We start from the raw sequence: 14,080 nt of genomic DNA, 5'->3' as shown, positions 1-14,080 counted from the left end.
CAGCCCTCTTTGAAGAGCAAGAGTGGATCAGCCTCTGAGAACAAAGCCTGTGCTGGTCCAGGCAGAGGGACTGTAACACCCAGCTTCATCTCACTAAGTTTTTGTGAAAGTAGATATCTTTCGCTTTGTTAATACTCTAGACCAGCCTAAATAGCAATGCAATATCAGTCACACAGCAACTCAATTTGGGTACCAAAATTCAAATAAATGGGTCATCTGTTTGGGGCATGTATGCAAATGACCTGCTTAGGTTTCCACATGAAGCCAGAAGCAAAGACCAGAAATGGAAGCTGTTGCCCAAATCACAAACCACTTCTTCACCAACATCATATTTCTGGACAGGATCCCTTTCCTCCACCCTGTCAGTTGATGTGCGTTCCTTTTCTCTATTACATGTCTGTACTCAGACCACAGAGAAGAGGCTGTTGTAGTTTCAAATCATTGGTCTTTCTTCCCTTTTAGAGAATCATATTTGTTAGTCAGAAAGTGCTGCACCTGGGACTCAAAACCAGAAGAAAATAACTTCTGGCTCATTCAAGCAATGAAGTGTGAAGGGCCATTAATTTATAATCTCATTTTAGCAGGATTTCACATGTGCCCCAGCTCAAGTACACACTGGACAGAAAACAGAACAGATGTCTGGGCTCATTTTGCTCCAAGTGTCCAAACTGGAGTCCTCTCAGTTTTTGGAAGAAATAAAATATTTAATTTACAGCATGTTATCAACATATATTTATGCTCTCTGCAGGAGGGACATGTCATTCTTCTTGCTTTAGACTAGCCTCTGTGAAAATAAGTGAAAACACAACCTCTTTTTGCTTTTGTATAAGCAAGGGGAGAGGTTCATTCATTAGTTCATAAGTTTATGCTGTGATGTCAGGGGGTCTACACACTATTGCTAAGATAGTGGAGGAAAGTATTAAACCAAATAATGTAAACTTTTTTCAGTTCAGAAATGAGAAAATAACAGGTTGAGATAATACTAAGCAATGAAAACAGCAGTACTTAAAAATGGGTCATCAAGACAAGCAAAGTAGAGAAGTTACAAGATAAGCTGCAAGGAGAAGTTAAGGGACCATAGCAGGAGGGTCAGAGGCAGCTGCAAGCCAGACAGTTGGGGCTGCAGCAACCAGACACTTGAAACAGCTTCAGAGGAGGCTGCTCAGTGCAGCTGGGCTGGAAAAGATGAAGTGCACTTGGTAGGAATGCCACAGCAGCCCCTTGTGCAACAGAATTCAAGACCTGAAACCCAACTGTCTGAAACCCATAGAATTAACAAGTTTGCCAAAAATACATATTTCAAAGATTTCCCCCCAAAAAATGCAGAAATTGTGTTCAGCATACAAATAAATACCTTTTTACTAGCACCTTCCTTATAAAGTCCCTTTCCAAGAGCAAACAGTAGGAGGAATGTAGGATTACCTTAGTAACACCACAGACACTGACACTTGTGCATAACTGCATGCAGATGCATTGACCCTCATCAACACATGACTCAGGGCATCAGAGAGCCTCTCTGGATGGATCACCTGCAACCACCTAAATACAGACAGTATCATAATGTACATATTTACTAAATTATGAGTCATGAGCACCTTCATGCTGGCCTTCTCACTGTCAGTGCTTCAGAGCACCTGTGTGCTTGCAGTGGGTGCAGGAGGGACTGAGGAGTTGCCATCCAGCAAAGGAGCTGCCAGCAGCAGGGACACTGCTCCAATGGATGCTGCACATGACCAGAACCAGCAGCTTTCCTGCAGGATGCTACAGTTCAGGACTACTCAGGCCATGTCTTGCAGGTCATTTTGTCAAGCTCCTGGAGGGCAGAGGGATTAAAGAACATTCTCCATAGCAGGGAAGCAGGTCAGTCTCCCTACCCAAATCTGTTTTGGTCTGGACTGAGACTGCTGCTAAAAATGATAATGGAACAGTGTTACCTAATCTGTCTTTAAAAATATTTTATTTTATTTTATTCTTCCACAAGCCATGCCTAATTTTTCAAACCCTGACAATCTCCTTCTGTTTCTAATAGCCAGGAATTCTGGGAAGAAAAACAAAAGGAGATTTCATGTATTTTACACTTCTTATACTAGCTTTTCTGTTTTCCATTCTCCTCTACCTACTGCCATTGCACATTTTAGGTACTCTCCAATGATATCCTTGACAGAGCATTGGGTCTCAGTTTCTTCTTCACAGTTCTGGCACTGAGCTTGACAGACACCTGCTACCACAGCTCTGTCATTTCTCCTATTTAGTTCCTCACTGCACAGTTTCATGGCTTTTTATTATTTTACCAAGCTCTCAGAATACAGACTAAAGCTCAAAATATGTTACCATTTCAATTAACATACCTTACCATGCATTTCACGAGTGGAATCAATCCTTTCCTAAATCACTGATCTGGCTGATATCATTAATTACCTTTATCAGTATATTAGTTCCTCATTTCATTCCTCTGGCTCAGGGAATAATCTGAAGAAATACACAAGAATATTAGACATTTCCATACTGTTGCTTTCATTAACAGATGCTACAGCTCAGGAACACAAAAGTAAAAGAATTATTTGTATTGCTTGGAATGTCAACATGAATTACCAGCTATATTCCTTTATATTACTGGTATAAATATTGTTCACATATAGCCCACAAATAGATTTAAATACTCTCTGAAAAGGCATTCCAAAGTCAATTATTTCTTAGTGTTAATTTTTATTTTTAATGAAATAGAAGTATGATTCACATGTATAGTCTTAGAGGTAATCTCTGCTAGATTAATTCCAAATTACAGATAAACCAACAAATTTCAACAATTTCAGCTTTTAACCAAAAGCAGTACTATTTATGTATCGTATACCTCCATGCATTGGTATTTTATTGGGTTTTCTCTTAAAAACAAAAAAAGGAAGCTAAGTAAATACTGCAAAATAACAACTGTAGCTAATTTCTGATCACAGACCTTACAGATAATGTCTTTCCAGCAACACTTTTCTATCATCACCAAGATGACTATAGCTTCAGATCCTCTGTTAATCACAGTGAATAATGGGAATAAATTCATCAGGATTAAAGAATTAAATGCTCCTGAACCAGCCTAAGACAAAACCAACACATCTGTATACATCTATACCTGTCATGTACCTTGTAGAGTCCACAGGATGGAGCACCACTTTCTGGACAGGTTTGAAGTGCTGTTCAGTCACAACCAATGCCCCAAGAACATTTTGAAGCACAGCCCCAGGGCATAGCTCCAGCAGACACCCAGGCTTAGGCTTAGAACTCATTCTACACCAAGCTCAAAATGTCCTTCCTTTATCAGCATTTCTTTCTACTCTGACATCCTTGTGCATGAGCTTCCTTAAAGCAAAGCAGTTCTGGGCCAGCTCAAAGGTGGGTGTCAGGTGACATTTGTGCCACCCGATGCTCGAGGAAGAAAAGATGGAGCGGATGGGTTCGGGTGGGCGCCTCCACACCCGTGCGTGAACTGTCACTGCTGGGCTGCAGTGACACCCCACACACCACCCGAAACAAACAAAATTGCACTGTGCACTTCAACTCAGGTAGTATCAGTTCCACCAGGAATGAGCACAATATCAGAAATCTGTAATTTCTTTAGAAGCCTCATGATACTCTGAGTAGTATTTTTCATACAAGGAGCAATTCTCCTGTGAACAGAACGATGAAAGTTAACCGACCTCAAGGAAAGGTTAAGCTTGAAAGAAATCACAATGCCTAAGGAAAAGATACCTTAAAAACCAGTAACTTCTCCTTGGAAGACTCTGCTGTATCACTATTGTCTTCCTATTTGCTAATACAAACATTTTCTATCAAAAGCTATACAAATACCATACACCTTGTGAGTAGTTTCAAATGACAAACAGTGCAATCTAGTCTGCACTCATCAGTCTGCTTATAAACACAATCCTGACTCAACATCATTAGGACAAAATGAACAGGACTGTTTCAAATGTATGACATAACCCTAGATAGCTACAATACAGAGAATAGTGTTAAATATCTAAATCCATGCTGCAGATGTTGATAAAATTCACTAACAACCAGAAATTAAAAATCTTTTAGAGCTATCACCAATGCATATTATTCCTAAACTAACAGTCAGAAACTTTCTTCCATCACAAAATACTTTAGTTGGTAATTTCCTCAATGCAGAGACCTTCTTGTTCTCTATTATAACACTATATAAAAAAGGGAAGATTGTTTATAAATAATACAATGAAGTATAATGGACATTCAAATTTACATATATGCGTTTCTTTACATGTAGACTTCTGTTATATTTTCTTTCTTCTTTCCTTTCTGAATATTGTATTTTCCCTTTGTATTTTAAAACTGAAGGGAAGTTATTCTGAAATCCAGTGTTTGATAGTAAACATAGATGTTTTGTCCCAATATCCTCTGGGAGGGGAAAGATGCAGAATCATATAACCACAAAATTATAAAGTAACTCTTTTAAATTATGTACTACAGCAATAAATGCTTCACATAAGGATCTATAAAAATAATTACCCTCTCTGATATAGTGTTGGACTCCAATGCATCTGCTACATTTTTGTGGTCTTAATGCAATTAAAGTTACCAACGGTGTAAACATATCCTTAGCAACAATCCACAAAATTTGCAGCTGTAGACAACAGAAAAATTTCATGGCTGTAGTTACAAGTCTAAACAAATTTTCTCCACAGAAGAGAGTATTCCATTAAAGTGTTTATCTTTGGTCATAAGATGTTCTCTTGCTATTATTTCAAATAGTAGTTTGATACTTATTAAGACAATAATTTCTTTCTTTAGAAAGTCTCCCATCTCCCTGATCATTTTACTGGGGTTTATTTAGGGTGGCGAAAAAACTTTTGAAACTCTTTCTGTTCAGTGATATCTCTGCTTCCAGAACACAGTGGCAGGCAATTCCAATTATCCAGGAAACAGGAGAGAGCAGTCTTAAGCAGATGGAAATACATGAGAATAGAAAAGACTACAGATAAAATAATCGTTCCTGTTCTTAAGCAGGAATAGGAAAACGCTCAGACAGCATAATTATGGTCAGTGAAGTGCAGATTACCAAACTGTGCCAGAGAATACACCCACCAACCCTTTCCCTTTGCTTATATGTATTACAGGCCAGTGCAGGAAAGAAGTGGTTTAGAAATTGTTAGTTTTTAAGCTACTGTTTTTAGATACTGAAGGCATCATGGTATGTGTAACGGCCCTAAACAAAAATGACCTTATTTCAATACATTCCTTTCACTTTGAAATTTTAAACATTTGTGCAGCCTTTTGTCCATGTGAGCAATTTCATCAGGAGGGACACAAACATATTTAGAGCATTCACCATCCAAGCCTGAATGCTGACTGATGCTCGTGGCTGGCCAGGCTGCAAAGAGCCCTGTGTCCCTACACCCTCCCTCCCGTGGTTAGGCTCACAGTGGGACAAGCTGGCCACTTAGGGGCATCTCCATGGCAGTCACTCGGGACTGCTGGAAGGGGATCAGGTTTGCAGCACATGCAGAGCAGTTCCCGAGTCACTGTGGGTGTCAGCTGGCTCCAAGACAGGTCACTGCCTCTGAGACAATCTGATCTCAAATGCTTTGAGTTTGACATTAAATAATTAGTGTGTCTGTAGGAGCAATTCTTGTGTTTCTGTATGCACATGAAAGAGATGACAGTAAAACTGAAAAGCAGAAGTGCAGCTTTTTGCACAGTCCCCAGAGAAAGATAACAATATTCTCAGCAGGTGCTAAAATGTGTTTGCTCAGAAGACTCTTCATGAGAAAATCCTACTAAATTTACTGTTCACATCTTTGCCTGCTGTACATGCCTACATGTATGACCTGTTTCCTCCAGTGAGCCTAATGACAAACCCAAATCCCATTCAATAAAATTTAGAGTTGCATTTTCAACAGCATCTTCTATTACTAATACTGTAAGACCAGCTTTGAGTATGCCATTGGTATCCAAAATGATAGAGGATTAAAGTTTTAAGATTTCTAGGGCAGCTGATAGGAATCGTCCAAAATCAACACTGTGACATTGAGCTATTTGACCCACAGTGAGAAGACCAAAACTCCTGAAAATCAGTATTATGTGAAAACACTTGGGACAGAAATGTACTCTCTTCTCATCACATGTAATTTTACCTGTACAAGAAGTGTTTCCTAGTTTAAAATGGCATATAAGCATCCTGGGAAAGGAGAATATTCCATTGAACCAGATACTAGATTGGAAAAAAATAGAGATGTATTATTTTAAATAAAAAGCAGAACTATTTCACCTGTTTGTAGCAATCAGTAAGTAGCAAATATAGAGAATATTATGAGAAATCATGTTCCATAAACTCATGCTTTCCAAATACCAGCTATGGGACACTGAATAGTAAGTTACGTAGGCAGCGTGTTGACCAAAATAGAAATTGAGGGGGCAAAAACTACGTCTAAATTGACATAGTTTTAAACAATAGAGTTTGAGTGCATTTCTGGCCTGGTATGAAGTACCACTAATTTGCATTCAGATCCATATGATCAAGCACAAAACCCTCACAGGCAGCATGTGACCATCTACTGCTAATTTTCTGTTTCCCCTGCACTCTTCACTGCCACAGCCCATTGCTGGCACATCTTCCTACAGATATTCTGAAAGTAGAAGAAATCAAATACATACAAAATATTATCAAACAGCACATTCTGTTAGGGAAAAAAAATGATCTTGCAGCACGACTGCAGACTCCAGTTCAGATTCACGTGGTTTGTACTTGGGCTGTCTTCCGATGCAGATGGCACCAGTTTGGGCTATTTTCACTCTACAGCCATGAAAAAGAGAACTGTAGCAATCATTTCTTAACTTTCATGTGAACACAGACTGATCAAGCCAAATTCCTGTTACTGACCAGTTATATTTACATTTACATTACAGTGGCTTCTATGGCTGGAGCTCTCTCTTTAGTGCTAATCTAGTAGCTCAGAGCTCAAGCAGTAGATGCCTCTTTTCAATAGAGTCCTTCATGTTTGAATACATACTGTCTTTGAAGCAATTATCAATCTAAGATCAAAGACAGCCTGTAGATATGGGCAGGGAGAAGTACCTCTGAGCTAGGTGAAACACTATGACCTCAAGAGAGTAAAATCACACAGATATTTTGAAGTGAATTATCAATCATTTTACATACTGCTCAGGAGAGCTTATAGTGGAGCTCTATTGCTGGGATTTCCTAAAGGAAAAGCCAAGCAAAAGCTCACAAAGCTGTCTTTTAAAGAGCAAATTGTGCAATATCCTGTGATTCTCCACACTCCCCAAAAGTAGGGAAGTCAAAATCAAAGAACACACTCGGCAAGAGACGGTTGTACATTAAATACTCTCCATTAATTCTTTCCTATAAAGAACAGTTGGATCCTTCACTCCTGAGTATTTCTAAGAAAAAAAATTGGCCCAATCACTTCTAATAATGTTGGAGAGAAATCTTTGTTAATAGAGAAGGAGTTAAGAAATGGGTTTCCTAACATGACTGAGAGAAAAAGTCATGTATGGTCATGTTATGAATAAAAATGAAACCTGGTAATCCAACTGATTACTTACTTCAAATCAGGTTTCTTGGCAGTTTCATAGACATTGAAGGCACTAGACTGTATCGATGAGCATTAATGTAATCTGTAAAAAGTAGCTTCCTCTTGAATCATCATGCATAGATTGAGATCCTTTGATGCAGCACTGTCTCCTCAAAGCATCAAAAATAAGCATTAAAGAGATTCACTGTAAATCACTTTAATCTACTTGCAGTTCTTTTTATTCAGCTTCTCATTGCTCAATGTGAGTTTACAATTAAAGCTTTTATCTCAACTGTGTGAAACCCTAGAGGTTCAGAAATGGCAACTGAGAGCCAAGGCTGCACCTGTACCCTGGCTTGGACTTTTCACCCTTTCCTGCAGCTTGATTGTCCATCTCTCCTGTGTGCCAGAGCTCCTGCCTGGGACACATTCCTAGCGTTTCTTGCTGGGCAGAAGTTGCTAAGGGTAGATGCTGCTGCACCACTGAGCCTCACCCCAGCAGCAGCCAGGATGTGGCTTCAGGCACCAACCCAGAGCAAGAGCTCAAACAGGCCCCCAGGTTCCCTAGAATAATTAGTTCCCTAGACTAATATGTCACAAAATCATACTCTGTAACTTGCATTAAGACAATGGCAAAAATGGTCTCTTTAAAAAGCTGTTAGCATCAAAACTTAAGAATCTTAAAGGAAGATATGCATAGCTGTTATATTATATTTAAATTTAATAGCTTCAGCAGGAACCCCCGACAAACCCAAAATCAGCATACAAACCATGTATTAAACCAGGGAGCATTAATTTCGGTGGAAATAAGAAAAGGCAGTCATCAAAGGAGTCAGAGAAAAACCTTCAGGCAAGAAAATACACCCATCTTGTCAGTGATAGCTGCCAAACCCTGGACTTTGTTTATTTCTCTACAATTGACTCTACGAAGATGCTTTTTCTGATCTAGGGACATCACGTAACAAGAACTAAAATGCTTTAGACAAGTCATCTGATCCTTTGTTTCTATGCTACAGGAGTCTTTTATCTACTCAGAAATCTAAAGTAAAACCAAAAATTATTCTAACAATAGGATATAGAAAACTGGAGTCCTGAAACAGGACATACCTGGCAATTCACAGTTTTGACCAAATGAAGGTAGGATGCTCACAGTCTTTGTCACAGAGTTTGTTTCAGCAAGTCTAGTTTTGACCATGCCTCAATGGCCTCACAGCTCTGAAACAGAAACCAGAACATGCCACCAGAATGAGGCAGCATGTGGAAGGAAAGAGCTGGTTGGAAATTAACAGCAGAAAATAGCAGAGGGGATAAAAAACACATTCTGTTTCTGAACATGTTTATCAACATACTTTATCAAATGCTAAAGAAGTTGCTTTTAAAAATCAATCTATTTATGAGCATAAATGGGGAATTACGCAGTCATATTGGGAGAGGATGAGAGAGACCAACCCAGACTGAGCCACAGCACTTGCAAAGAAGACAAAATTATGTTACAACAGACAGTGGCATTTATAAAATCTATTCAAGCATATAGAAGGCCTTTTTCAAAATTACAATGGCATTTTGAGCATCAAAAATTTAAAATAGAAATGCGTGTATATTCTGTAAGCCATCCTGCCAAGGGACTTAACTGGCAAATCCTGCATACCTGCACCAGGTAATAGTGCCAGGAATTCATCCCCTATCCTTTGCAGCCATATAAAGGAAAATAAAGTTAGTGCCTATCTACATAATCACAAAAGTTACAGTCTGTGTGGATGCAGGTTCTTAAAACATTAGATAAGAAAATACAATTTAGGCAAAAGGCTTCAGTGATGTTGCTCCAGAGAAGCAGTACTGTGGGAACACCTCTGCAAAACACCTCATCCAAGATTTCAAGATACATTCTTCTGGAACACCATTATGCCCCACAGCCCTGTCCCTCAGCTGGGCAGGCTGGCCCAGGCTTCCAGGCCATGTCTCAGCAGACAGCAGCACAATCCCCAATGGCCCCAGATGTGCCAGGGAGCAGGAGGTGACACAGGCATCCCTCAAAACAAATCCCCATCAACCCAAAACAGTCCCTGTGGCTGGGGAGGAGAGTTTCTTGTTAACCATCACTATGGTCAAGATGCCACCCACGTGGTAAAAAAAAATCCCAGTTCCTCTTTGGCCTTATCCAAATGAGCATATTATGTCAAAGAGGGAGAGTTGCTGGGGTTACAACTACAGAAATAGCATGACATTATGTGTGCTGTGTGGCTCAACCCTACCACCGCCTGCAGCTCTCCCAGGGCTCCTGAAGAGGAAGGCAGGGTGTTGTTTCCTGCACTGGGGGTCAGTCAGGCCCTGCCCTCACCTCAGCCTGGGCCCCAGAGACACCGTTTTGGGCTGATAAGTAAGGCTGTAGTGATGGAGAAACTCTTGTTCCTTGCCCTGTCCCTCGTGCAGGGCTGCAGGTCCCTGGTGCTGTCCCTGCCAGCTGGACACTGCAGCGTGTCCCTGTCCATATGGGCTGTACAAATCCACCTGACCACAGACAGGATCAGTCTCAACATAGGCCAGGAGTTCAGACTCTGCAAACACCTGCTGAGCAAAAAGGAGAGGCCTGGGGCTGTTTGGAGGGACTTGGCCATGCCCTTCTTTATTTAAGGTTTTTCTCTAGTGGATTTTCTATATCGTTGTACCCAAACTGGCCTTTTCAGCATTGGGGCAGATAGCCCCAGGCTGACTTGGAGGCAAACCAGTGAGAGCTAAGCAGGTGCCACAGAATCTCATGAACAAGTCTTGTGTAATGAAGACTTTTTTAGGAGTAACTTCTTGGCAGCAGTACCAGTCTAAGAAGTCACATGCGCTATTCTGCTCACCCTGCACTGCACACTCACAAACATCTGTGCACCAAATCAAACCAAAGAACTGATGCAGCTAAAAACCCCAATTTTTGTGACTTTTTGCTCAACTGTTTGTAGTGGACTCCTTCCCCAGTCCATGTAGCATAGCTACACAAACACAGGGGCCAGCAGATGACCAGGATGAGAAATCCTGTGTGAGTCAAAGTGTCACTGAGCCCTGCGTGCACAGGACTGGGGGACTGCCCTGAGCATGACACATCAGCAGCCACCCCTTCCTGGGAGCAGGGAGGTGACAGCACCGCAAGGACAGGCGAGAAAACCTCGGCACTGGCACTGCAGAGTTTTAAAGCTGTAGCTTTGGTTGAGTCAGGAAGAAACAAGGTTAAACCAGCACAGTATTGCAGATGACAGATCCCAGAGATCCCAAAGGAAAACAGCCCAGGATTTCTGCGACAGCCAGGCAAGAGGAGTTGTTGTGTAAGGGAAACCACTGCAGGAGCCTACTGAGCAAATCTCTTATTCTGATATGTGTTCAGATAAGTGGGAAGATTAAATAAGCGAAAGGGAAAGTGACACAGCAATATATTCCCATCTACTTGACACTGTCAGTGTGAATTTTAACTAATTCAAAATTAATTTAATTTTCAAAATAAGTTTTAGGGAGTAAAATTGCAAAGTTGACTGGACCACAACCAGATACAATGCAACATGGAATTCCAGTTTTGTGTATTACGTGACATTCAACATTATATTATTTCTTAAAGCCAAACTTTTTAAGATACCCCAAAAAAAAGCAAGCAATTTGTACCCTATCAGCCCAGCCTAGAAAATACTGTATTCAAACATCAAGAAATTCCTATGCTGAAAGCTCAGAGACCAAAAACACCAGCCTGCCAAGATCACAACGATACTGCTATCAAAGACAAAAATCTCCTGGCAGGCGATTTCCCCAGAGTCACCTGCACTAACCAGGAAACTCTGTTTTGCTCCTTCAGTTTCACAAGAAAAAAACTTTAGTCAGTACTGTCTGGGGAGAAGAATTCCATGGGAAAACCTAGCCAAGTGGCAATCAGAATCCCACCAAGAAATACCTTTGTGTGTCCCCAAAGCATATTGTACATATCAAAATACATTAACATGATGTAGATGTACATGTAAAAAAAAATATATAAGGTTTCTTCCCTAGAACAGCCTTAGGTTATAAACTAAGCTGCAGAGAGGCCAAAGATACAGAAGAGGAGCAATAAGAGCCATCCTCCAAAGGTGCAGAATTCAAATGAATCAGCCCATAATAGTAATAATAATAATAATAATAATAATAATAATAATAATAATAATAATAATAATAATAATAATAATAATAATAATGGCTGGATGTGAGCAACTGCCTACGCTGCCCCTCAGAAGCAACTGGCTGCCTCCAAAGTTCAGCTTTATAGAGGAAAATATGGTTGAGCTTAAGACTGAGCAAAAAGTCCCAAGCTCAGAGATACCAGAGCCATAAAACACAGTCAGCTGCCTGTACCTTGGGTGGGAACAGCCTTGCTGTGTCTCTGGAAGGATCAGGGTTTTAAATTAGTTTTAAAATAGGGTAAGAAACCTTTTTTTTTTTCCATTACAGTTAGATTCAAAAGAATGGGGGAAAGGATGGTCATTTTCTCTTGCTTTTACTGGGCAACCTCGGGAAAGGAAAAGTTCGCACGCAGCATGTTCCCACCTGGCACAAATTCACCAGGAGCGGGGAGGAGGAGGGCAACGAGGCCCCGCATCTCTCCCCGCAGCCGGTGAAATCCCCTGTGGGCCGGACAGGTGACAGCGAGCGGCTCACCGGCCCCGGCACGGCCCGCTGGGCTCGCCCCCTCCGGGCCCCTCCTCAGCTCCCCCAAGCCAGCGCGGCCGGGCCGCTCCTCAGCTCCTCTCAACCAGCGCGGCCGGGCCGCTCCTCAGCTCCTCTCAACCAGCGCGGCCGGGCCGCTCCTCGGCCCCCCCGAGCCAACGAGGCCCGGCGGCTCCGGCGGCAGGGGCGGATCAGCGGGGCCCCGCGCCCCCGTTCCCGAAGGCTCCTCCTCGGCTCCCGCCTCCGCAGCCACCTGTACGCGCCCCGGGCGGGGCGGGGCCGGCCAAGCCCCGGGTCCCTCCTCTGCCGGTGCCTGCGGGTGGGACGGGACGGGGAGAGGCTCCGGCAGCGCGGCGGGACCCGGCGGAGGGAGAGCCCGGCCCGGGGAAGAGGCGGCGCCGGCAGGTGCCGGGCCGAGGGCAGCGCGTCCCGGGGGGGGCAGCGCTCACGGGCATGGACAAGCTCAACAGGCTGACGGTGCCGGCCGGAGAGAAGTTCAGGTAGGGCTGGTCCGCTCTCGGCTCCTGCGGGAAGGCAGCGGTGGACGAGGCGCTTCCCGCAGCGCAGCGCGGGGGGATCGGGAGCTGCCGAGGCACGAGGAAGTTGGCAGAGGTTTTAGAGTAAAAGAGAGTTTTACCCGTTTTGACCCGCTGGCCAGGGCGCCGCAAGGAAGTGCGGGAGGTAAACACGGGTTTGGAGTGGATAACGCAGATTTCGAAGCAAAATATGTGTCGGTTTCACCTGCAGCGCAAAAAGGAATATTTTCAAAGTGTCTATTTTCAAAGCTGTAAGGAAATACTATGTAACTCATTATGATGTATGAGTCTTATGCAAATTAGAAAAGCTTAATTAATTGCTTAATGCTTTAATGTCTCATGAAGATGGCTTTTGCAGTTAAGTTTTGTAATGTTTCCTAATCTTCGAAAGAACTGGTGGAATAGAGGGAACTGGAAAACGGGAAATGTTCCTAAGTGAAGGAGAACAATGTTAAATACAGGGTTTGAGAGGAAAAAAGCAGAAGCTGGCCATTACTGAAGTATTTTTAGTGTGTCTCGCTTCGTGTGCTGCTACAGTTGGCACCTCGAGTCTCTTTCATCATGACTTTTTGTATTTCTGAATGCTTAAAAGAAGTTCTGTTTCAGATTAAGGTAACATGGAATTCTTTTCCTCCTCTGAAAAAATATGAATGAAATACTGAAAAATATTTTGTCCTAAAATAAGTCATACTTAAAGACTCAATACTAACTTATAAACCCTTCTCAAGTCTCTCTCCCCAGAAACCTTCATGCAAACTGGAATAATCTTTTGTAAAGCTAATTTTGATGGAATGCAGTTTATTGATACCGAGATTCCCCATACTTTGGCAATGTTGTTGTTTGGGGCTGTACTTGCAGAGCTGCAGTGACACTGATGCTCCTCAGGCAGGCACAGCTAATGAAAGCCAAGCAGGCTGCATCCTAAGCCCAGCCAAGGACTCTGTGGAAGGCTCAATGAACAGGGGGAAGAACGCAGGGAATTTCCTCATTGCCTGCAATTTACCACCTTAAGTAGCCTGAACTGGTTTCAATGGTGTCAGCTCAGTGTTGGTCTAAACTAGCTAAATAACAAGTTGAGAAACAAGATGGAAAGCTTGATTCTGTCCATTAGTGGTACATAAAAACATTAAGAACATACCCTCTGCTGTCATAAAATTGTAGCTGGGATTCTCCTGCACTTTTGCAAACAATTAAAGCAGGATTACTTTCAAGTATCTAAAGTGGGTCTATGTGTGAGAGTTATAATGGCCCACAACTTTTTGGTGAACTGATTCAAAAGCCCTAAACCTGAAAGGCAGCACCACCCCTCTGCTGCACCTTCACGTAGAC

At 42.2% G+C, this 14,080-nt stretch overlaps 2 protein-coding genes across 7 annotated transcripts in view; one reads left to right on the top strand and one right to left on the bottom strand.

The window, feature by feature from the left end:
- DNTT (DNA nucleotidylexotransferase) overlaps positions 1-13,160 on the bottom strand; it is a 147,722-nt gene extending 134,562 nt beyond the window's left edge. The window contains exon 1 of the mRNA XM_071439172.1: positions 12,853-13,160. The gene's annotated coding sequence lies outside the window, so the exon portion shown is untranslated. The remainder of the gene's footprint in view (positions 1-12,852) is intronic.
- The window catches only part of BLNK (B cell linker), an 88,291-nt gene that overhangs the window by 33,538 nt on the left and 40,673 nt on the right, over positions 1-14,080 (top strand). For 2 of the 6 annotated variants that reach the window (XM_071439169.1, XM_071439168.1), the window contains exon 1: positions 12,486-12,715. The exons of the other annotated variants lie outside the window; for them this stretch is intronic. In XM_071439169.1, the coding sequence (XP_071295270.1) occupies positions 12,669-12,715 (47 nt within the window). In that variant the 5' untranslated portion in view covers positions 12,486-12,668. Of the gene's footprint in view, positions 1-12,485; positions 12,716-14,080 lie in introns of those variants that run through there. 6 annotated transcript variants of the gene reach the window in all.

Source organism: Agelaius tricolor, unplaced genomic scaffold (genome assembly GCF_023055355.1).
Source record: "Agelaius tricolor isolate 1412-34295 unplaced genomic scaffold, bAgeTri1.0.p SCAF_13, whole genome shotgun sequence".
Lineage (NCBI taxonomy): Eukaryota > Metazoa > Chordata > Aves > Passeriformes > Icteridae > Agelaius > Agelaius tricolor.
This window is presented reverse-complemented; position numbering and strand designations above follow the sequence as displayed.